This window comes from Garra rufa, chromosome 24, assembly GCF_049309525.1.
Source record: "Garra rufa chromosome 24, GarRuf1.0, whole genome shotgun sequence".
Lineage (NCBI taxonomy): Eukaryota > Metazoa > Chordata > Actinopteri > Cypriniformes > Cyprinidae > Garra > Garra rufa.
The window spans coordinates 12,702,495-12,728,263 of NC_133384.1; the positions used below are offsets into that span (position 1 = coordinate 12,702,495).

A 25,769-nucleotide genomic window follows, 5' to 3' on the forward strand; every position below is an offset into this window, starting at 1 on the left:
GCTATTGGATAACTGTCCACAACTTGAGCACCACTGCTCTATATCATGTTCACATACTGTATATCACATACATTATCCAATCTGACTTATTATTGAATTATTACTATGTTATTGGTTAGCCATATACATACAGAAAATTTACAGTCTGTGCACAATATACTAAATTATATTCTTTTGAAAATAATATGTATGATGTATGTATGATAACCACATTTTGATCAGAAATCAATTTGATATAGATATACTGTAAGAGACTGGCCTGTACATAAGGATTCTATTTCTGTACGTTACCTCAGACAAATGAGCTTGCATGAATCTGAGCATCAAATCAGAATCCGCAATCTCTGTCAGTCTTAGCTGGAAAGTGTTGTTTGTGGGATATTTGGACAATGGATGGTGTTTATCTTAATTCTTTTATGTTCTTTTCTTCACATCTGCCATGAAGCACTTTAGAAAGTACTTTAAAGCTTGCTGTTCTCAGCAGTTTACATCACTGCACTGTAATGATAAGGAGTTAAGAGTTGTCTTGTCTTCCTATTTGACCCTCTTTCTGGCTACTCTCCAAACCACCATCTTCAGGAATGTCTTTACAGGCTGTATAAATACAGCACTAAACGATTAAACTGCTGAGACTGTGTGTTGACAATTAATGTGTTAATTTGGGATAATTTGGGAAACAGAAGTTCTTTCTGTCATGTATATACATGTCTCGCTTCACGTCTTAATGTGATTTAAAGGTCACACATCATTATCACACATATATCCAGGTTTTATGTCAAACCTTGCAGATACATTGAGAAAGGCAGCAGTACATATACCATCTATTTTATGTACTTGCCAAAGAAAGTTTGAAGCATTTTGTGTTTGGTGAGTGTTCATTTTAAACCTTGCATCCATACATATCGATAAACTTACACTTGAACATACACCTTGTGATTTAAACACTGCTTCTGAGCATTATGGTAATTAGCATTATTCATTAAATAAAACAAACAAACAAACAAACAAACAAACAAACAAACAAAATGCTTTGTATCCATTTACCTATAACAACTGAGTTACTAATTTTAAGTAGCTGAAAGTTCCTGACTATGCAATATCAAATGAATGAAATTTTGTTATTTATTAATTTGAATTAAGCTCTCTGACATACACAGCTTTTCATTTGCCTTTACTTTCAGAGATTATTTAGTGGAGCACCCCTTGTTCTGCGTGTGTTAGTGGATGTTTCAATAACGGGCTGAACCCTATGTTGTGATTGGCTGATCAGCGGGATGCCCAGGTGCTGGAGGAGGATGCAAGCAGCCGCTGGATGTCACCATGTGTATGAGGAGAGATAGCCACGCTGAGAGGGGGAAAGACAGCTGACTAATAAAGGGCTAATCAATTATTAGCCTTTTCATATATTCCTTAAACAATAACTTAGCCGCTGCAGCAACACGCCGCTGTAAATAGACGCAAATCCTCTAAATCATTTCGCACCAGTCGGCGCCCCGTAAGTCAAAGCGCGTGACTGTGTGTGTGCCTGCGTGGAAAATCACATATCACCGATCAATGGAAGTTAACCGAGCCGAACCCGCCTCGTTGTCAGTGAGTGGACGTCTGTAGCCTGCGGACACCCCTCGGATGTTGATTTCGCGTAAGTTTGTGCATATGTCAAATTGATTATGTGTGGATCCTATTGCATTAGCTCTTTAAATCGTTGATGAATGTTCAAAAGTTTGGGTGCGAATTGTACAAATGCTCAGTACAATGAGATGATGAAGACAGGTGAATGTTTGTGTATGTGACCCGCGTGTATATTGCAGTTATCGATTTCTATAAAGCTACATGCGAAGTGTGCTAGGTGCACCTGACACATTTAGTCCTCATCCTATGGCAAGCCGTTTTAACATTTAGGTATTCAGCGAACTATTTTCTGTTTTATGCCATTATTACTTAGTACTTTTTAAATTAAATTTAAATAAATTTATTATTTTTTTCCCTTTTTGACCACTGAGGAGCACTAACTGTTGTACTTTGCTGTAATTTGCATGCATATTTATTTCTGAAATGCTGCAAAGTATTTACAAGAAAAATATTTCATAACTGCTCCACCACAATGAGTGGGAGCAGAAAGAGAAGAAAAGCATGTAAACATTCGAAAGTTTTTTTATTTTTATTTTATTTTTTATTATGGCAGCAGCAGGTATGCAATACAGTTTTAGAATGTGTATTACTGTATAGCTATATACATAACTATATTGCATATAATTATATACAACCATCTATTTTTCTATTTTTAAACAGGAGATTTAAATAATCAAAAAATAAATAGTGTTTCTATTATAAATATGCTTGTAATATTACAAGGTGATCTCATGATAATTTGTATGTATTTTACGTAAAACGTGGTTCTACACGATGTACATTTATTTACGCTTTTACACACACTAAAACGTACAATACTGACGTATTTTCAGCGTTTAAATGTACAGTGCTGATGTATTGACAACATCTAATATGTACACCGATCAGACATAACATTATGACCACCTTCCTAATATTGTGTTTTGCCCCTTTTTGCTGCCAAAACAGCCCTGACCCATCGAGGCATGGACTCCACTAGACCCTTAAAGGTGTGCTGTGGTATCTGACACTAAGATGTTAGCAGCAGATCCTTTATGTCCTGTAAGTTGCGAGATGGGGCCTCCATGGGTCGGACTTGAAAGATTGAGATCTGGGGAATTTGGAGGCCAAATCAACACTTCAAACTTCTTGTGGTGCTTTTCAAACCATTCCTCAACCTTTTTTGCTTTGTGGCAGGGCACATTATCCTGATGAAAGAAGCCACAGACACCAGTGAATACTGTTTTTATTAAAGGGTGTACATGGTCTGCAACAATTCTTAGGTAGGTGGTATGTGTCAAAGTACATGGATGGCAGAACCCATGGTTTCCCAGCAGAACATTGCCCAAAGCATCACACTGCCTCTGCCGGTTTGCCTTTCTTCCCATAGTGCATCCTTGTGATATGTGTTCCTCAGGTAAGCAACACACACGCACCAGGCTGTCCATGTGATGTGAAAGAAAACTTGATTCATCAGACCAGGCCACCTTCTTCCATTGCTCCGTGGTCCAGTTTTGATGCTCACGTGGCCACTCTGCTTCACATCGTGGCTGCATCACCACCTCGGGTGTGCATTATTTTCTAAGAATTCAACGGCCCGTCGTCAATTATTCCTTACATAGTTATTCACTTCACCTGTCAGTGGTCATAATGTTATGCCCGATCGATGTAAATTATTTATGTATAAACAACTTTACAGACTTACAAAATTAATCCTTATGAATATTGAAATTGCAGCATTAATTTTTATTTTAATTGTATTCAGTTGTCGTATCAATTAAATTATGTTTTTAATTGCATTATTCATTTGTCTACTCATAAAATGATAACATTTTGTTTTGTTATGTGTGATTTCGTTTTGAAGAATACATAATGTTAAACAAGACTACACTTTTGATTGCAAAGTAATATTTACTTTGTTTGCCATGGGGCACAAAAGGCATTTCCTCTGACATGCTGTGACTGACAATAGAACCATAAAATACACCAAAAATGCAACATAATTACAAAAGAAATCAATTATATTTGTGTTGAAATCCAGATCTTCAGAATCCATACAACTGTGAGGAACAGTCTCAAACTCAATCCTTTATTTTGCGATCCTTATCTCCATCCTGAGCAGCGACTGAAAGCATCAACACCCACTCTAATGCACTCGGTACAAATTCAAAAGTTGTTGTTTCAAGAAACTTTCTGTCAGGTTTTATGGCATGCCGGGTTTCTGACAAGTAAAATTTAGCTAATGGGATGATCCAGGATCACGGTTGGGAACCACTGTCCTAACTGGATTCAATTACAATAAAATAGTTCCTTACCACTGTTGAGATGATGACTAGTAGAACTGGGTGATAAAATGATAATGATAATTGTCATGATATAATTTTCCTCTAAATGATAAGAGTTTGATAAATGCTTAATATAATGTTTATTTGCCCAAAGCAGAAAGAAACAGCGCTACTCATTTGAATCGCACCACACGGACCATTTATTTGCTCAAACTGAAGTCTCAGTTAGGCGACCACTAAACAGCGCTGTAAAATCCAAACTGTGCTAAAAATATGTGTCATCTGTCACGGGTGTACACAGTAGAAAGGCACAACACAAAGTTGAATTCAAATGCAAAGTTCTTTAATAATAATCCACAGGGGTAATCCGCTGACAGGACAGGCAGAAACACACATGCACACACAAGGTAACCTTAATACCGTACAGAGAAACTAGAACTGAAACAACTTATAAAGGGACATTAACATAGGCAGGGGAAGGTCCTTCCCATCAACCTGGACCAGCATCAGTATGCCTATAGGGAAAATAGGTCTACAGAAGATGCAATCGTTACAGCCCTCCATAAAGCGCTGACACACCTTGACAAGGGGAAGACGTACGTGAGACTGCTTTTCATCGATTATAGCTCAGCGTTTAATACTGTTATTCCTAACCAGCTGGTCACTAAACTTCTTGACTTGGGCCTTAGCAGCAGCCTGTGTATGTGGATAAAGGATTTCCTGACAGATCGTCCACAGACAGTGAGACTGGGCCCATATCAATCTTCAAGCCTGTCCGTCAGCACTGGAGCACCGCAAGGCTGCGTGTTGAGCCCGTTGCTATATTCCATCTACACGTATGACTGCATCTCCACCCACCCCTCGAATACAATGATAAAATTTGCGGATGATACAACTGTGGTGGGAGAAATCTCAAATGACAACGAGAATGCATACAGAGATGAAGTTGACAGACTGACAGGATAGTGCAAAAACAACAATTTGACCATGAATGTTAAGAAAACAAAGGAGATCAGAAGGTGTAAGGAGGACCCTCAACCCCTCATAATTAATGGCGAGGAAGTGGAAAAGGTATCATGTTTCAAATTCTTGGGGATCATGATCTCAGAGGACCTCAGATGGGAGATAAATACTACCGCTATGGTTAAAAAGGCGCAACAGCAACTTTACTTTTTAAGAACACTTAAAAGGAGCCATTTGCCTGCTGAGCTTCTTAAGATCTTTTACCAATGTGCCATCGAGAGTGTCATAACATACGGGATGACAGCATGGTATGCCAATAGCACAGGGAAGGACAGGGAATCTCTTGATCGAGTTATAAGATCTGCTGAAAAAATCATTGGACTTCCCCTGCACCGACTGGATGATATTTTTAAGGTCCGCTGCCTCCGCCGAGCACGTAACATTATTCAGGACGAGACACACCCCTCAAACCATCTTTTCTCCCTGCTTCCATCTGGCAGACGGTACCGGGCTCTTAGAGCACGCACTTCTAGGCTGCAGAACAGTTTTATCTCGAGGGCCATCGCAGAACTGAACAATTATGCACCCTTACTTCCCAGTCAGCACAGTTGCACTTTATAGAAATGGACTTTATGCAATGGAACTTAAGTGTAATGTTGGATGCCTATAACTATATTTATTGTGTGAATGTGTATATGTATGTGAGCATTGTTTTTTAGAGGATGCACAAGTAAATTTCGTTGTATGGTACTACTGCACAATGACAATAAAATCTACTACTACTACTACTACTACTAGGACAGGAAAACCAAATATGGGTATACGGGAGAAGGGCAGCAAAGAAGCCACTTCTCTCCAAAAAAAAAACAAAAAAAAACATCAGGGACAGATTGATCTTCTGCAAAAAGTATGGCGAATGGACTGCTGAGGACTGGGGCAAAGTCATATTCTCCGAAGCCTCTTTCCGATTGTTTGGGGCATCTGGAAAAAGGCTTGTCCGGAGAAGAAAAGGTGAGCGCTACCATCAGTCCTGTGTCATGCCAACAGTAAAGCATCCTGAGACCATTGATGTGTGGGGTTGCTTCTCATCCAAGGGAGTGGGCTCACTCACAATTTTGCCCAAAAACACAGCCATGAATAAAGAATGGTACCAAAACACCCTCCAACAGCAACTTCTTCAAACAATCCAACAACAGTTTGGTGAAGAACAACGCATTTTCCAGCACGATGGAGCACCGTGCCATAAGGCAAAAGTCATAACTAAGTGGCTCGGGGACCAAAACGTTGAAATTTTGGGTCCATGGCCTGGAAACTCCCCAGATCTTAGTCCCATTGAGAACTTGTGGTCAATCCTCAAGAGGCGGGTGGACAAACAAAAACCCACTAATTCTGACAAACTCCAAGAAATGATTATGAAAGAATGGGTTGCTATCAGTCAGGATTTGGCCCAGAAGTTGATTGAGGGATGCCCAGTCGAATTGCAGAGGTCCTGAAAAAGAAGGGCCAACACTGCAAATACTGACTCTTTGCATAAATGTCATGTAATTGTCGATAAAAGCCTTTGAAATGTATGAAGTGCTTGTAATTATATTTCAGTACATCACAGAAACAACTGAAACAACGATCTAAAAGCAGTTTAGCAGCAAACTTTGTGAAAACTAATATTTGTGTCATTCTCAAAACTTTTAGCCACGACTGTACAATAGAACTCGTTCAGATCGTCTGCCAGTTGCTGATTCTGGATAGTGTTGGGGCATGGTGTCTTGTAATTGGTGATGTGTTTTAGACCTTTCCACACTGATGAAGAGTCACTGGAATAAAATTGGTTTATACAAGACTTTGTCCCCTTTCTTATAAGCATCATCTTTGGCATGACGGAGCTGTCTGAGTTTTGCAGTGAGCCATGGTTTGTCGTTGTTGTAAGTTAAGCAAGTCTTGGTAGGAATGCATAAATCCTCGCAGAAACTGATATATGAAGTAACAGTCTCTGTGAACTCGTCCAGATCAGTGGCAGCAGCTTCAAAAACACTCCAATCAGTACATTCAAAACATGCCTGTAAAACCTGCTCTGTTTCGCTGGTCCATCTCTTTACAGACTTTGCTACAGGTTTAGCAGTTTTAAGTTTTTGCCTGTAGGTTGGTATAAGATGGACCAGACAGTGATCAGAGAGTCCCAAAGCTGCCCGTGGGACAGAGTGATATGCATTCCTTATTGTGGTGTAACAGTTGTCCAATATATTACTGTCTCTGGTCGGACATGTGACATGCTGTCTGTATTTTGGCAGTTCACGGGAGAGATTTGCTCTATTAAAATCCCCAAGAATGATTAAAACAGAGTCCGGGTGTTGTTGTTCTGTCTCTGTGATGTGATCAGCGAGTTTCTGCAACGCCAGGCTTACGTGCGCTTGCGATGGAATGTACACGCTCATGAGAATGAACGAGCAAATCTCTCGCGGCGAATAGAACGGCTTACAGTTAATGAAAAGTGCTTCAACATCAGAACAGCATATTTTCTTTAACACTGTTACATCTGTACACCACCTCTCATTGATGTAAAAGCACGTCCCGTCCCCCGCTTGCGCGTCCTGAAGCATTTGGTAAGTGCCGCCGCTCCGCCAACTACGATGTTGAGCAAAACGTCCGAATAATCAAAAACCGGTAGGAGATTTTGTGGTATGTTCTGCCTAATGTTTAGCAGTTCATCCCTTGTAAAACTGATCATGTTTGCAAAACAAAAAACAGGAAAAACGAACAGAAACACTAAAACAACTGGAGAGCTAAGCACAGAGGCTGCCATCCGCGGCGCCATCTGCACAGCGGTGGTACAGTGGGCGGGGCCTTCCTTAGCCCCTTCTCGCTCTGTGTTGACTTCCACCGTCGTGGGCGCTGTAGCTGGCTTTCACTCCTGGTCGGACGTAATGGGCTCGGGCTCCGCGGCGATCGTTCGTTCTATCGCTTTCTCTGGTGATGGCTCTTGGATCGCGATAGGCTTAGGCTCTCCATCCCAGGTGGGCTCTGCCTCATGCTCCGCGAAACGGGGGTGTGGGTGGCTGGGCTCTGGGTTTGGAGTGGGGCTGGTGTCGTCCTTCACGGTCCGTGAAGTTCTGTTGGATACCACTGGGCACCCAGTCAATATAGTCGGCAAGGCTCTCCCGAGGACCATACCGCACCCCCATCTGGGTAGTGAGTCATGGGGGCAAGGAACACAAAGTCTTTGGTGTGGTCCCCTAGAGAGCGATTCTCCTGCTCCAGGAGGAGGATGAGGACAGAAGTGTGAACCATGACGGGAAAAAGTAAAAAAATAAAACACTGATAGAAAAAGAAAAAACAAAAGCGCGGGGTACACGCCGCTTTACTGTTTCAGTCCAGTATTCTGTCACGGGTGTGCACAGAAGAAAGGCACAACACAAAGCTAAATTCAAATGCAAGGTTCTTTAATAATATTCCACAGGGGTAATCCACAGACAGGACAGGCAGAAATACACGCACACGCAAGGTAACCTTAATACCGGGCAAAGAAACTAGAACTGAAACAAACTTATAAAGGGACATTGATTAACATAGGCAGGTGAAGGTGATAAATGATAGCTAGGACAGGAAAACCAAATATGGGTATACGTGAGAAACCAAGACAGACAGAATGACAGGGGTGTTACATCATCAAAGTCACGGAACGCAAACATGTTTTTATTTATATTTACTTAATTTTTTTTATTTTATTATTTTCTTGTTTTATATTTGAAACAATATCATTCAATCATGCAGAAACTAAAAAAAAATTCTATTGAAATACTGATTTTGTTAAGGAAGAATAACTGGAAAGGTGTAAAGAATTCAAGAATGTGATGTGTTTATCATGTTCTGACCATAAAGAGTTGTTTAAAACCACAATTATAAGTCTGGTTTCTACAACTTTCATTTAGGAGAAAAAATGTGCCTTTAAACTTATTGTGATAATTATAGATATTGACTGATATTAAATATTTTATCATGATCGTTTTTTTTTTTTTTTTTGGCCATATCGCCCAGCCCTAATGACTAGTAGGAAATAAATATGTACTAGTAACTAACGTAGTAAATTCAAGTTACTGTTTAATTACTTGTTAGTTTTGAAGCTGAAGACATGCCTTATCCACAAACAACTAATTCACAACCATAAACAAAAACACTACTAACATTCCTTTTCTTTTTCTGCGTTTCACTTTAGCTCTTAGCTTGCATATCTTGGCACTATGTACTGCAATTATTATTCTTTTATGATAAATTGCTTTTTATGTCACTTTGAATAAAATATTGTGCTGAATGAATAGAAGTATAGTTATAAGGAATAAATACTACTGCAGCTTGCCATACTCACCCCTTCTGATCACAGAACGTTGCTACATTCTTCCTAGAGAGAGCTGGTTGTTTTTGCATTCATTTATACTTTTTGCAGTATTGCAGTATTATTTCACTTTATCGGTGTAAACCCCAGCTGACCCAGAGCTGTGTTTGTGGAGAATGTATTGTGTGAATGTAACATCTGTGTGTCACTTCATTCTGCATCATGGTTGCGTTAGAGGGATTAAAGACCGCTCAATGAATCATCCTCTCCGCATGCACTGATCCAACCTGCCTGCATAGATGCTTTGATTCATTTATCGTACATGACGGTTTATAATGACTGACCGATGCTTGCTGTTTTCACTGCGTCGTTAAGACAGGGTCACTGGAGCACTTTCAGACTATTATTGCCGTTGTGAAGAAAAAGAGATTTGATCACGAGAGTAGGGAGAGTTTGTAAATTACTTCATCCAAACATTGCATGTTTATATGGTTTTATTGCTGGTTAACCATTGCATTTGTGAAACTGCCTTTTTAAAGACTTAATTCTGACTGGCCAATCTCAGAACTCTGTGGTCTAATATTTTTATACAATGACTGTTAAACTGATTATCTGGCAGCAGTTTATTAAGACAAAATTATTTAATAGTTTTGCATTTCTCAAAGTAATATTTCCTGTCCATTTGTTCGTTCTTTTATTCATTCATTCATTCATTCATTCATTCATTCATTCATTCATTCATTCATTCATTTACCAAGTCATTATGTAATAAGTAGGATAATGCACAGTCAGCCATGCATAATTGCAAAATAAACATCTCCAGGGTGATACTACAGTCGTGGCCAAAAGTTTTGAGAATTACATAAATATTGGAAATTGGAAAAGTTTCTGCTTAAGTTTTTTTATAATAGCAATTTGCATATACTCCAGAATGTTATGAAGAGTGATCAGATGAATTGCATAGTCCTTCTTTGCCATGAAAATTAACTTAATCCCGAAAAAAACTTTCCACTGCATTTCAATGCTGTCATTAAAGGACCTGCTGAGATCATTTCAATAATCGTCTTGTTAACTGAGGTGAGAATGTTGACGAGCACAAGGCTGGAGATCATTATTTCAGGCTGATTGGGTTAGAATGGCAGACTTGACATGTTAAAAGGAGGGTGATGCTTGAAATCATTGTTCTTCGGTTGTTAACCATGGTGACCTGCAAAGAAACGCGTGCAGCCATCATTGCGTTGCATAAAAATGGCTTCACAGGCAAGGATATTGTGGCTACTAAGATTGCACCTAAATCAACAATTTATAGGATCATCAAGAACTTCAAGGAAAGAGGTTCAATTCTTGTTAAGAAGGTTTCAGGGCGTCCAATAAAGTCCAGCAAGCACCAGGATCATCTCCTAAAGAGGATTCAGCTGCGGGATCGGAGTGCCACCAAGTGCAGAGCTTGCTCAGGAATGGCAGCAGGCAGGTGTGAGCGCATCTGCACGCACAGTGAGGCGAAGACTTTTGGAAGATGGCCTGGTGTCAAGAAGGGCAGCAAAGAAGCCACTTCTCTCCAAAAAAAAACAAACATCAGGGACAGATTGATCTTCTGCAAAAAGTATGGCGAATGGACTGCTGAGGACTGGGGCAAAGTCATATTCTCAGATGAAGCCTCTTTCCGATTGTTTGGGGCATCTGGAAAAAGGCTTGTCCGGAGAAGAAAAGGTGAGCGCTACCATCAGTCCTGTGTCATGCCAACAGTAAAGCATCCTGAGACCATTGATGTGTGGGGTTGCTTCTCATCCAAGGGAGTGGGCTCACTCACAATTTTGCCCCAAAACACAGCCATGAATAAAGAATGGTACCAAAACACCCTCCAACAGCAACTTCTTCCAACAATCCAACAACAGTTTGGTGAAGAACAATGCATTTTCCAGCACGATGGAACACCGTGCCATATGGCAAAAGTGATAACTAAGTGGCTCGGGGACCAAAACGTTGAAATTTTGGGTCCATGGCCTGGAAACTCCCCAGATCTTTATCCCATTGTGGAGAATTTGTGGTCAATCCTCAAGAGGTGGGTGGACAAACAAAAACTCACTAATTCTGACAAACTCCAAGAAGTGATTATGAAAGAATGGGTTGCTATCAGTCAGGATTTGGCCCAGAAGTTGATTGAGAGCATGCCCAGTCGAATTGCAGAGGTCCTGAAAAAGAAGGGCCAACACTGCAAATACTGACTCTTTGCATAAATGTCATGTAATTGTCGATAAAAGCTTTTGAAACGTATGAAGTGCTTTTAATTATATTTCAGTACATCACAGAAACAACTGAAACAAAGATCTAAAAGCAGTTTAGCAGCAAACTTTGTGAAAACTAATATTTGTGTCATTCTCAAAACTTGTAGACCTGCATTGGTGTTAATTTGTTTATTTTGAGAAAATTACCAGCAGACTGTCAGTTAGTGCTTAATGTTGAACTGAAAAAGGTTTTGGATATTTATATGATTATATATCAGTTGTATAGATAATGTTAGAGATTTTGCTCCTGTACAACACATTGATAAAATGTTAGCACAACATTCTGCAGATCTTTACTCAAATGTTATGAATTTGAATCTAAAGTGATAATTAAAATGCAGTGTTTTCCAGATAATGTACTCTTTAATAAATGTTTTATATACTGTATGTATGTTTACAAAAGGTTAGTTAAGTAGAAATATGCATATGCCTAAAATATTTAGCAATGTGCTTAAAATGTTCTTGTACTCAGGAGTTCTTGTACTCAAAATAATAGGAAACATTTTAAATTAATAGCACAATACCATGACAACTAAAGCGAGTGGCAGCTGGAATCCTGTGATTCAACTCTTTTGTGTAGTGGGAAGTTGCACACAGGATATTTCAAGCAGCTCTGAATAATGATACTTGAATCAAACACTGTTGAGCTGAAATGGAGGCCAGTCTGACGGATTGGGGTAGTTACATTAGGGCCTAAAAGAGAACGCGTTTTCATTCTCTTCCGAGTCCTATTATTCAGCACAGACAAACGACCCAAATGACACAGATAGAAAAGCAATTACTCCACACCATGTTTCTTATTTGTACCTGAATTTGTACCTGATTTCTTTCTAAGAAAGTGGCAGACTGTTATGAAACTAGGGCACTGCCATCAGCTTAGGTGAGCTAGAAGTAGTTTATTTCTGATTACGGCTATATGGTAATTTAATTAATTATTTAATTAACCTTTCATGCCATAATGATTAACACTCACTGAACAGTGATTAGTGGTGTTTGCTAAGGCCAACATTACTATTAATGCTGTGTGTTATATACATGAATGATATCTCAAATCATGCAGATTCTATATGCAGTAAATCAGGTGAGTTATCTTTAAAAAGGCGCTATTTTGCTTTGGAGGAAAGTGCATCTGCATTCTTTTTTTTCTTATAAGCTGTACCCACTAAGAGATTTTTCAGCTCTAAACAGATGAGTACAAAACAGCAAGGTTATGTTGAGTCATTGTGTATATGCATTTACTGCAGCTGAGATGTCTACCAGGAATCTTGATTGTGACAGTAGCCTCTAGAACAACGTACATCCTGAGTTTGAACCACATTTAACCTTCCTCTGCAAACACAAGCTCCCCTGTGCTGTATTATTATTATTTTTTGTATTAATGTTTTCTATAAAAAAGTAAAGGTTCCCTGAAAGAACTGGGTTTTACTACATTTTTTAGTAAATTTTAAACTTGCATACTGTTAGCTGATTAGCCTGCTAGCTTAGCAAAAATACTGAATTATTTGTTTTTATTTGTATTGTTTGATCAGACATTACAAACATGGTCCTAGATAGAATCAACTCTAGAGGCGAACCTAATCTCTACAGAACAATGTGTATAAACAAAATAAATACTGCAGTATATCCAAATACTGTATACAGTATGTCAATAAGGTGATTTCTGCATGTCAAAGTAAATCGTTCCTGACTAGAAGAAGTCGCAATGTAAACCGGACTTAATGCTGTTTTGTCAAAAGTTTATCTATATAATACAATAAGACTGCCACCTATTTCTCTCTCAAAAAAATGCATAGTTATGTAGCATCCAATACAACTGTCAGAATGTTAACAGTTTTCATGAAAATCTTTACAGAGTCTCTGAATACAGATGTGTGTGATGGGTTTTGGGTTTCTGTGTTTGAAATTAGCCTTCTGAATCTATGATTATTGCTCTAATGCTGTCGAAAAAATTGTTATTTGCCTATATGCCTTTATGTGTATGTGTGTGTGAGAGAGGATTGTAAACAGGTGGAGTGTAATGTGATTGGTGGAGCTTAAAGGGCACAGCTGACTGAGTCATCACCCAGAGGCTGCATTTAACGTCATACACTCTCTCTCCTTCTCTTTGCCAGCATCTCTCCCTCTCTCCTTCTCTGTAATACCATCTCTGTCTCTTCCTATAATTGGCCCACCTCCTTCAACACAGTCTCCTCCTGTTTCCCATTTTATTTCATGGCTTTTCATCAATAAGCAGCTATACACAGTATCCCCTGTTAATGTGCATCCTAACAGTTTAGTAAGCAGAATAAACATCTATGTTTGATATGTTCTATAAAAATCCTGGCTGATATGGACTTCCGATTTGTCTGAGTGCATAATTCTCTCAACCTGTTTATCTTATCTGTCTCTCTCTTACTTCTCGTCCCTGCTAAGCCCATTCTGAAATGTCCTCATCTCCTCCAGCCCCATGTAGGACCTTAATGAGAGAGAGAAAGAGAGAGAGAGAGATCTTGGTCAATAGGTAGAATTTTCCGATGACTGTAGCCTGGCTGAACACATTAATGCAGCTCCAAATCCACGTGTGCACTGTACCGGTCTTATCTCAGGCAGCCTTTTTGCTTGTTAAAGATAACTGACTTGTATTGCAGAAACTCTTTAGTATAAATGCATTTTATGGTTTTATGTTTATGCATTTATATATCCATTTATGTGATCACTCTGTAGAAAAATATTAATTTGCTATGCCATTTAAATCATGACTTTATGATAGACATTTTCCATTGATTTTGCTATTTGTTTTTGGTAGGTTTTTTTCCAGATAAACAAGCAGTATGGGTGTGTGTATGTATGTATGTATGTATTTTTATTTAGCACAATCTTTCTCAGAACTTCTCTGTAGACTCTTGTAATGCCACGCCAGCAGATGGAGCCCTCACCCATGAACTGTCTGTTCTCGCTCCCTCTGCTGCTTCAGGGGTAACATCCTGTTTGGTGGCCATTTAAGGAGGCCTACACCAAACAGGCCCCGCAAAGTATTGTTTTGCTGTTGCGGACTCTACCAAGTGTTTCCTTGTTTTCCATTGCCTTGTTTCATTGTTTTCTTGCCATTGCCATGTTTTGTTTTGTTTGTTAGTCATAGTCATAGTCATAGTCACAGTCACAGTCACAGTCATAGTCATAGTCTAGCCTAGCCTTGATTCATAGTTTTGTTTTATTTGTTACTTTGGACTGCCCACTTGGATTTTGACCCTCGCCTGTATTTCTGGATTATGCCTTTGTCTCGTCACGGATATAATTGTTTGCTGTTGTTCGACCTTGCCTGTCTTGACCACGATCTGCCTAATAAAGCCTGCAATTGGATCTTATACGCTGTCGTCGAGTCCTGCTTGTTACAGAATACTTCGCCTACCGAAGATCCAGCGGCTTTCCTAACACAGATCACCATGGATGCTGCATCACGCCTCTTTTGCCTTCGTCAAGGTAACCGTTGTATAGAGGAATATGTTGAGGAATTTTGTGGACTGTGCCATTTAGTTGGATTTAATGATGTTGCCCTAAAAGGAATTTTTCGTAATGGACTCAGGGACAGTTTAAACAAATTAATGCCCAACAGCAAGGGCCCTGCAACCCTTGAGGAGTATATAGACTTTGCTCTGTTCCTGGCTGGTTTACATTTTACTGTGGGGGTTGTGGATGAGGATCCTGCCAAGCCAAGTCACGTTACAGCTGCTGTTCCTGCCAGGTCAAGTCATGTTACAGCTGTTGTTCCTGCCAAGTCACGTCACAGCTGAGGTTCATATGACAGGTCAAGCCACAGCTACTCCAGCAAAGTCAAGCCACGTCGCAGCTGTTCCCGCTAAGTCAAGCCAAGCCACAGCGGTTCCTTCAAAGCCAAGTCAAGTCACAGCTGTTCCCTCAAAGCCAAGTCAAGTCACAGCTGTTCCAGCTAAGCCAAGTCAAGTCACAGCTGTTCGTCCAACATTAAGTCAACTCACAGCCATCCCTTCAAAGCCAAGTCAAGTCACAACCGTTCCTCCGACATCAAGTCAAGTCAGGGCTACACTTTCTGTGCCAAGACAAGATACAGCTTTTCTTCACGAATCAAGCCAAGATACAGCTGTTGTTCTCCATGTGTCAAGCCAAGATACAGCTGTTGTTCTCCATGAGTCAGGCCAAGATACAGCTGTTGTTCTCCATGAGTCAAGCCAAGATACAGCTGTTGTTCTCCATGAGTCAAGCCAAGATACAGTTGTCCTCCATGAGTCAAGCCAAGTCACAGCTGTGCCCCATGAGTCAAGACAAGTTGCAGCTGTTGTTCCTGAATCAAGTCAAGTTACAGCTGGGTTGTCTATGTTAAAGCAAACCACAGCTGATTTCCATCCAAGCCAAGATACAGCTTTTCTTCACGAATCAAGCCAAGATACAGCTGTTGTTCTCCATGTGTCAAGCCAAGATACAGCTGTTGTTCTCCATGAGTCAGGCCAAGATACAGCTGTTGTTCTCCATGAGTCAAGCCAAGATACAGCTGTTGTTCTCCATGAGTCAAGCCAAGATACAGTTGTCCTCCATGAGTCAAGCCAAGTCACAGCTGTGCCCCATGAGTCAAGACAAGTTGCAGCTGTTGTTCCTGAATCAAGTCAAGTTACAGCTGGGTTGTCTATGTTAAAGCAAACCACAGCTGATTTCCATCCAAGCCAAGTTACAGCAGATCTTCATGAGCCAAGCCAAGTTGCTGCAGTTATTCCAGAGCCAAGTCACGTCTCGCCCGAGCGTCCAGAGCCAAGTCACGTCTCGTCTGACCTGCCAGAGCCACGCCATGTCTCGTCTGACCTGCCAGAGCCACGCCATGTCTCGTCTGATCTGCCAGAGCCACGCCATGTCTCGTCTGATCTGCCAGAGCCACGCCATGTCTCGTCTGATCTGCCAGAGCCACGCCATGTCTTGATTGCTAGTGTAATGGACCCTCCTCTAATGTCAGTGCAGGCTGCAGGCATACCAATGACACCTACGCTCCCAAGCCAGGCAAGCCACACAGAGCTGACGCACCCAAGCCAAGCAAGCCACGCAGAGCTGACGCTCCCAAGCCAAGGAAGCCACGCAGAACTGACATTTCCAAGCCTCACACATTCTAGCCCGGTGGGCACCTCATTAACCACTGCACTACCTGTGATGGTATTCGCCATCGCACACTGCATCCCAGAGGCCTCGTCTGTCCATGAGTCTGCTCCAGAGGCCTCGTCTGTCCATGAGTCTGTCCATGTGTCCGCTGCGCCAATGCCTCTTGTGGAGGTGGCGTTTACAGCGGAACCCCCTGAGGAGGCAGCTCCCACTGCAGATCCTCAAAAGGGGGTACCACCCATTGATGAGCTCACTGTCTGCTCAACCACTGCCAATGATCCTGCTCTGCCATGGCTACCCAAGCTACCTGCTTCGCCATGGCCTCCTGCTCTGCCTGCAACGGCAAGGCTTCCTGCTCTGCCAGCCCCGCCATGGCTTCCACTACTCCACAGTCTGCCATTGCTTCACGGTTCTGTAACGCCATGCCAGCAGAGGGAGCCCTCACCCATGAACTGTCTGTTCTCGCTTGTTACAACTCTCTAGCACCTTCTGAGGTCCATTTGTTTTTGAAAATGCCCTGGATTGACAAACATGAAAAAGTATTGGATTTTTTTTTTTTTTTTAATTTAATTTACTGTTTAACATAGATTATTTGAAACAATAGAAACCACAAAACACACAGGCATGGCAACAACAAAAAAAAAAACATGAAAACACTGCACTTATAGACTTGTTGCACTTGTTGCCTTTTTAAACAGGATTTTGTTCCAGAAAGTTGTTAAATTTATCCTATTAAACTCATATCTAATCAGAGAAGTTTACATACATGTGACATCATTAACAATGACCCTATATTGATGAACTAATGTGGTTCAAATGACGGAGATACGACCATGTTCAGGAAACAGTCGTGACTAGCTAGTTAGTTTCCACAACAATGCATCGTAGTATGGTGGCTAATCAGTGAGTTGCCTCATTGTATGGGAAACACACCTCAGACTGGTCAGCCAGTACTTAAAAGGTTACATAAAATATGTATAAAATAATGCTATTGTATGAATGTGTGACCTCGATATTGGAATTTTAAGTATTTGTTTATTATTATTGTGAAAGTTGATCTCTTTCAATCCCATAAAATCTAAGCATTTGTCAGTTCATACAGAATGACTTTCTTAAATAATAATAATAATAATAATTTCTTTCTTATTTCTCAGTGACCTCAAGGCTTTATCTTCAAAGCCTTTAAGGACAACCATTTGTGATTCCAGCATCTTGACCTTTTACCCTTGACTCTAAAGCAGTGATGGGACGTAAACTGGACCTGTCTGGTCTGAGCAATGATGAAGCGGAGCATGTGCTCAGAGTGGTACAGAGAGACATGCACCTCCGTAAGAAGGAAGAGGAGAGGCTCAGGTAACAGCACGCGTGAGTGTGAGACATCAGTGAATATTTAAATTGGCTGGCAGTACTGAAGTCTAATTCATTGAAAATGGTGAATATTCTGTTATCATTTGTTCTTACGTTAATTTAAAGATTGTGCCTCAAGATGTGTGGTGCCATGTTTGATGTCTTGCAGCCAGTCATGATGTAATGTTTTTAAATATTTTGAATTAAATTTAACTGTGAAATTTATAAGCTGCAGTAGAGGGCAAATAACTGCTTAAATTTTCCTGTTTCTTAGACAAAACTATCATATTGTTTAAGAATGCTTAAAATATAGTACATACAGGTGAATCTCAATAAATTAGAATGTGATGGAAAAATTAATTTATTTCAGTAATTCAACTCAAATTGTGAAACTTGTGTATTAAATAAATGCAATGCACACAGACTGAAGTAGTTTAAGTTTTTGGTTCTTTTAATTGTGATGATTTGGCTCACATTTAACAAAAACCCACCAATTCACTATCTCAAAAAATGTAAATACGGTGACATGCCAATCAGCTAATCATCTCAAAACATCTGCAAAGGTTTGCTGAGCCTTCAAAATGGCCTCTCAGTTTGGTTCACAAGGCTACACAATCATGGGGAAGACTGCTGATCTGACAGTTTCCAGAAAATCACTGACACCCTTCACAATGAGGGTAAGCCACAAACATTCATTGCCAAAGACGCTGGCTGTTCACAGAGTGCTGTATCCAAGCATGTTAACAAAAAGTTGAGTGGAAGGAGACAGTGTGGAAGAAAAAGATGCACAACCAACCAAGAGAAGCGCAGCCTTGAGAGGCTTGTCAAGCAAAATCGGTTCAAGAATTTGGGTGAACTTCACAAAGAATGGACTGAGGCTGGGGTCAAGGCATCAAGAGCCACCACACACAGACGTGTCAAGGAATTTGGCTACAGTTGTTGTATTCCTCTTGTTAAGCCACTCCTGAACCACAGACAACGTCAGAGGCATCTTACCTGGGCTAAGGAGAAGAAGAAATGGACTGTTGCCCAGTGGCCTAAGTTTCCACAGTCTGTGATGATTTGTGAAAGTGAAAGTGAAACCAAAGTCACTGCACCTGTTTATCAAGAAATTTTAGAGCACATGCTTCCTTCTGCTGACCAGCTTTTTAAAGATGCTGCTTTCATTTTCCAGCAGGATTTGGCACCTGCCCACACTGCCAAAATCACCAAAAGTTGGTTAAATGACCATGGTGTTGGTGTGCTTGACTGGCCAGCAAACTCACCAGACCTGAACCCTATAGAGAATTTATGGGGTATTGTCAAGAGGAAAATGAGAAACAAGAGACCAAAAAATGCAGATGAGCTGAAGGCCACTGTCAAAGAAACCTGGGCTTCCATACCACCTTAGCAGTGCCACAGACTGATCACCTCCATGCCACGCCAAATGTAGGCAGTAATTAAAGCAAAAGGAGCCCCTGCCAGGTATTGAGTACATATACAGTAAATGAACATACTTTCCAGAAGGCCAACAATTCACTAAAATGTTTTTTTATTGTTATTATTATTATTGGTTTTATAAAGTATTCTAATTTGTTGAGGTTGAGATTATGTGTGATAATTGAGTGAATTAGTTTTTTTTTTTTTTTTTTTTTTTGTTAAATGTGAGCCAAATCATCACAATGAAAAGAACCAAAGACTTAAACTACTTCAGTCTGTGTGCACGGAATTTATTCAATACACGAGTTTCACAATTTGAGTTGAATTACTGAAATAAATGAACTTTTCCACGACATTCTGATTTTTTGAGATGCACCTGTAAATCATATGGGGCACAATTATGGTACTTTTATGGTTCTCTTTGTCCTTTTTTGAGCTTGACACTTTTTTTTGTAATTTATCAGGTAATTTATGCAATTTATGCAAAACAGAAGCTGACCCAAAAAGCTCAAAGATTCGAATTTATGTGCAAATAGTGATAGTAAGTATGTAGCTACAATATTAATACACTTTTAATGTCATGTAAACTGCAATGGGAAAATGCATATACTGTGTTTCCATACTACCCTTTTTGCTGTCTGTCTTTATTATTGATGTTGCTGGTCAACTATTTTTCTTTTCTTTGTTTTTTTCTTTTGTCTTTTTGGTGAATTCAGCAGCACTCTACAATTGTAGTGCACTCTGGAGAGAATAACTAATCTCAGGGCTGTCACTGCGATGTATGATATTTGTTCTGAAGCTATATAACATTGTTGCTACTTCATTTCCTGGCTAGAATGCACATGTGCAATTTGTTTTTTTATGTGTGTCTGTTTATTCTCGTATGTATAGGATGTATTTTGTTGCATAAATTAGCCCACTAGCATAGCAGTCAATTTAGCACTGTTAATTCATGTTCAGCTCAATTTCAGACAGATTTGTTCCTGATTTTTTTAGACTGTGATTACTGATACTTATATTTTTTTAGATTTTTATACTTCTGAAAATGTTCTACTTCTAAAAGTTTAATGCAAATATACAGTCGTGGCCAAAAGTTTTGAGAATGACACAAATATTAGTTTTCACAAAGTTTGCTGCTAAACTGCTTTTAGATCTTTGTTTCAGTTGTTTCTGTGATGTACTGAAATATAATTACAAGCACTTCATACATTTCAAAGGCTTTTATCGACAATTACATGACATTTATGCAAAGAGTCAGTATTTGCAGTGTTGGCCCTTCTTTTTCAGGACCTCTGCAATTCGACTGGGCATGCTCTCAATCAACTTCTAGGCCAAATCCTGACTGATAGCAACCCATTCTTTCATAATCACTTCTTGGAGTTTGTCAGAATTAGTGGGTTTTTGTTTGTCCACCCGCCTCTTGAGGATTGACCACAAGTTCTCAATGGGATTAAGATCTGGGGAGTTTCCAGGCCATGGACCCAAAATTTCAACGTTTTGGTCCCTGAGCCACTTAGTTATCACTTTTGCCTTATGGCACGGTGCTCCATCGTGCTGGAAAATGCATTGTTCTTCACCAAACTGTTGTTGGGTTGTTGGAAGAAGTTGCCGTTGGAGGGTGTTTTGGTACTATTCTTTATTCATGGCTGTGTTTTTGGGCAAAATTGAGGTCATGAACGCATGGATTAACGTTTCTGCATTTGACATCGTGAGCATAGGTCGTAATTTCGATATATTTTTTAGATGAAAAAATGCGGTTTTGAAAATGCTAGAAATGTGGCTTTCGAAGGAAAGATTGCTATCGAATAGCACACCTAGATTCCTGACTGATGACGACGAATTGACAGAGCAGTCATTGAGTAATAGACTGTGCTTTAGGTTATTATATGCGGAGGTTTTAGGTCCAATAATTAACACCTCTGTTTTTTCAGAATTTCTTGCCATCCAATTTTTTATTTCAACTATGCATTCTGTTAGTTTTTCAAATTGGTATGTTTCACTGGGCCGTGAAGAAATATAGAGCTGTGTATCATCAGCATAACAGTGAAAGCTAACACCATGTTTCCTGATGATATCTCCCAAGGGTAACATATAAAGTGTAAAAAGTAATGGCCCTAGTACTGAGCCTTGAGGTACTCCATACTGCACTTGTGATTGATATGATACCTCGTCATTCACTGCTACGAATTGATGGCGGTCAGATAAGTACGATTCGAACCAAGCCAGTGCAGTACCACTAATGCCAACATAATTTTCAAGTCTATTTAAAAGAATATTGTGGTCAATAGTATCAAACGCAGCACTAAGATCCAGTAGTACTAATAGAGAGATGCATCCACGATCGGATGACAGGAGAAGATCATTTGTAACTCTAATAAGAGCAGTCTCAGTGCTATGATACAGTCTAAAACCTGACTGGAAATCCTCACAGATACCAGTTTTCTCTAAGAAAGAACACAATTGTGAGGACACTACCTTTTCTAGTATCTTTGATAGAAAATGGAGATTTGAAATTGGTCTGTAATTGTTTAATTCATTGGGATCAAGTTGAGGTTTTTTAATTAGAGGCTTAATAACAGCCAGTTTGAAAGTTTTGGGGACATTTCCCAACGATAGTGACGAATTAATAATATTCAGAAGAGGATCTATGACTTCTGGAAGCACCTCTTTTAGTAGCTTAGATGGAATAGGGTCTAACATACATGTTGTTGGTTTCGATGATTTAATAAGTTTGTACAACTCTTCCTCTCCTATAGTTGAAAATGCATGGAATTTTTCCTCAGGAGATTTATAGCATATCTGATGCGATACTGTAGCGGATGGCTGCATAGTTACAATTTTATCTCTAATAGTATCTATCTTGGTAGTAAAATAGTTCATGAAGTCATTACTGCTGTGCTGTTGGGAAAATTCAGCACCTGTTGGTGCTTTATTCCTCGTTCCAGGCTATACGGAAAACCTCTAGTTTTGTTTTCTTCCAGCTGCGTTCCATTTCGTCGTGCTCTCTTCAGTGCGCGAGTGTGTTCAGTATACCACGGCGTTGGACTGTTTTCCTGAATTTTTCTTAACCGCAGAGGAGCAACTATATCTAAAGTGCTAGAAAAAAGAGAGTCAATAGTTTCTGTTGCATCATCAAGTTTTCCTGAGCTATCGGATATGCTGAGGAATTCAGATAAATCAGGAAGGTTACTTACAAAGCAGTCTCTTGTGGTAGAAGTAATGGTTCTACCGTACTTAGCGAGGAGTTAGTTTTACAGTTTTAGTTATCTGGAGTATACACGAGACTAGATAATGATCTGAGATATCATCACTTTGATGCAGAATTTCAACGCCATTAACATTAATTCCGTGTGACAATATTAAATCTAAAGTATGATTTCGGCAATGAGTAGGTCCTGAAACGTGTTGTCTAACCCCAATTGAGTTCAGAATATCTATAAATGCTGATCCCAATGCATCTTTTTCATTATCAACATGGGTGTTAAAATCACCCACTATTCAGACTTTATCTGCGGCCAACACTAATTCGGATAGAAAATCAGCAAATTCTTTAATAAAGTCTGTATGGTGCCCTGGTGGCCTGTATATAGTAGCCATTAAAAACGTCACAGGAGATTTATCATTAATACTTGATTCTTTGGATAATGTTATATGGAGCACCATTACTTCAAACGAGTTATACTTAAAGCCCGTTCTCTGAGAAACACTGAACATATTGCTATAAATTGTGCAAACACCTCCCCCTTACCTTTTACACATGGCACATGTTTATAACAGTAATTTTGGGGGGTTGCCTCATTTAAAATAATGTAATCATCTGGTTTTAGCCAGGTTTCTGTCAAACAGAGCACATCTAGCTTATGATCAGTGATCATATCATTTACAAAAAGTGCTTTCGTAGAAAGTGACCTGATATTTAATAAGCCAAGCTTTATCATTTGTTTCTCAGTATTATATACATTTTTTATTTGTTGAACATCAATTAAATTGTTACTCTTACATTGCTTTGGACGTTTATTGTATTTTCTAGCTCGGGGAACAGACACAGTCTCTATAGTGTGATATCTAGGTGAAAGAGTCTCTATGTGCCGAGAATTAACTGATTTCTGTGACGTGAGGCGGCTAGCAGACGATCGGTTTAGCCAGTCTGTCTGCTTCCTGACCTGGGCCCCAGTTAGTCAAGTGCAAATGCTAAGACTATGTGCCATATTTCTAGATAGGAGAGATGCTCCACATCCGGAGGGATGAAGACCATCTCTTTTCAACAGGTCGGGTCTGCCCCAGAAACTCGTCCAATTGTCTATGAAACCTATGTTATTTCGCAGGCACCACTTTGTCATCTAACCGTTTAATGATGACAATCTACTGTGTATCTCGTCACCACGGTATGCAGGGAGGGGACCAGAGCATATTACAGTGTCTGACATCGTACTTGCAAGTTCACACACCTCTTTAACATTATTTTTAGTGATCTCCGACTGGCGAAGTTGAACATCATTAGTGCCGACGTGAATAACAATCTTACTGAATTTACGTTTAGCATTAGCCAGCACTTTTAAATTTGCCAAGATGTCAGGCGCTCTGGCTCCCGGTAAACACTGGACTATGGTGGCTGGAGTCTCTATTTTCACGTTCCGTACAATAGAATCGCCAATTACTAGAGCACTTTCATCAGGTTTCTCAGTGGGTGCTTCACTGAGTGGGTAGAACCTGTTTGATGTTCTTATCGGAATGGAAGAGCGGTGTTTTGACCCGCGACAATTCCGTCTCACAGTCACCCAGTTACCCTGCTGCACAGGCGCTGTAACTCCCGGAACCGAACAATTTGCATGTCTCCCTGAACTAGTCACATCCAAAGCCGTATCTAAGTCCCTCACATTCTTACTATCCTCCATTAAAGTTTGGATGTGTGTCTCTAGTTCTGAAATCTTCTCTGTCAGCCTAGCTATTTCCTTGCATTTATCACATGTATAAGGCTCACTGCCGACAGAGATAGATATGCTATACATGTGGCAGGTGGTGCAGACAACAATAGCAAGAGAAGAAGCCATTACTCACCGTTTTTGTAGAATGGTTCCAACTTACCACTGTTGTTATGATGAACTCTTGAAGAGAAGGATGTGAGGAGGAACAACGGAGTGAATAGGACGTAAAAGGAATCACGATTTGCAACAAGTTAACATTCAGTTAGCCGATTAGCTTGCAAATCGTGATTCCTTTTACGTCCTATTCACTCGTGGTTGTGGAATAAAAGCGAAACGGTTCGCGAGAGAAAAAGGAGAGCGGTAGTAGACGCGAGTAGAGAGCGTAAATGTAAATGCAAGTCGCCAGTGACTAGCTAATAGCTAAGCTAAATAGCTAACCCACTGCAGTCGCGGATTAACGGGTAAAGTGAGCGGTCAGATTAGTGTGACGGATAATTTCATAAGTCTGTTGGGAGTAAAGCTGTTTTTAATTACTTTAAACAGCAGAGAGTAATAATAAGATAAATATTTCTAAAGAAAAACAAGCAAGTTAGAGTGACTCTGTGTCATCTTGAAATATGTTTGACTGTAGATCAAACACCAGCTGGCCCATTTGAAAAACATAAGGAAGTGCACACACACACAAACACACACACACACACACACACACACACACACACACACACACACACACACACAGTTAGTTTTAGCAGGTCACGTTAGTCAAGCTCACATCAGCTGACACTCCACGTCTACCTCCACGTCATTTCACGTCATTATTCATTATTCATATTGCTTTGCTCAAGAGCTAATCAGATGGTGAATTCCATCTCTGTAGGAAGCATTCAATCAGAAATTTTGCAACAGGGGTTCGTTTCCCATAGGGTTTCTCATCAGATTCAAGTGAACTAGAACACAATTTCACTGTGTTGATTGATATAAGCTGATAGACTCGGAAGTGACCTGAGCAAGCACTGTTTTTCCCGCAATTCATTGCTGAAGTTGTGCTAATGTGACTGCATCTACAACACTTTTACACAATATCTGCTTTCCCCGCTGGAAGAAGCAAGATATTAAGAAGGGTTAAAGCATCTGCGTAACAACTGCTTATTTCACCCTTTTCACAAATCTAAGTTTCTTTTTTTCATTCTCATAATGCTATGTTGGCAAATATGCTATTGTCAAATATAGCTCATTGTCAATTAAAGCAGTTGTTTAGTAACATGTTTGTTGGGATTTTGGGATTATGCTTGCTTGTTAAGGCTTATCTAGTGTTCAGTATCATGTTTGTTGCTAGACCTGCTTGTTGCTTTAAGCTATTGGTTGTTACTGCTGGTACCCGGTTAAACTTTCAACAGCAAGAAGAAGATAATGTTTAAGCTGTTGTTTAAGGCCATCTGATTATTTTTGAAATATGCTTGCTGCTTATGGCCCATCTGGTATCGGGCATGCTATTTCTTTAAGTTTCTCTGATTAC

At 39.9% G+C, this 25,769-nt stretch overlaps 1 protein-coding gene across 2 annotated transcripts in view; it reads left to right on the plus strand.

Annotated features, from left to right (window-relative positions):
• The first annotated feature begins 1,359 nt into the window (after positions 1 to 1,359).
• Positions 1,360 to 25,769, plus strand: part of myripb (myosin VIIA and Rab interacting protein b) — a 400,198-nt gene continuing 375,788 nt past the window's right edge. For both annotated transcript variants that reach the window (XM_073830916.1, XM_073830917.1), the window contains exons 1-2: positions 1,360 to 1,639; positions 17,717 to 17,915. In XM_073830916.1, the coding sequence (XP_073687017.1) occupies positions 17,806 to 17,915 (110 nt within the window). In that variant the 5' untranslated portion in view covers positions 1,360 to 1,639; positions 17,717 to 17,805. The remainder of the gene's footprint in view (positions 1,640 to 17,716; positions 17,916 to 25,769) is intronic.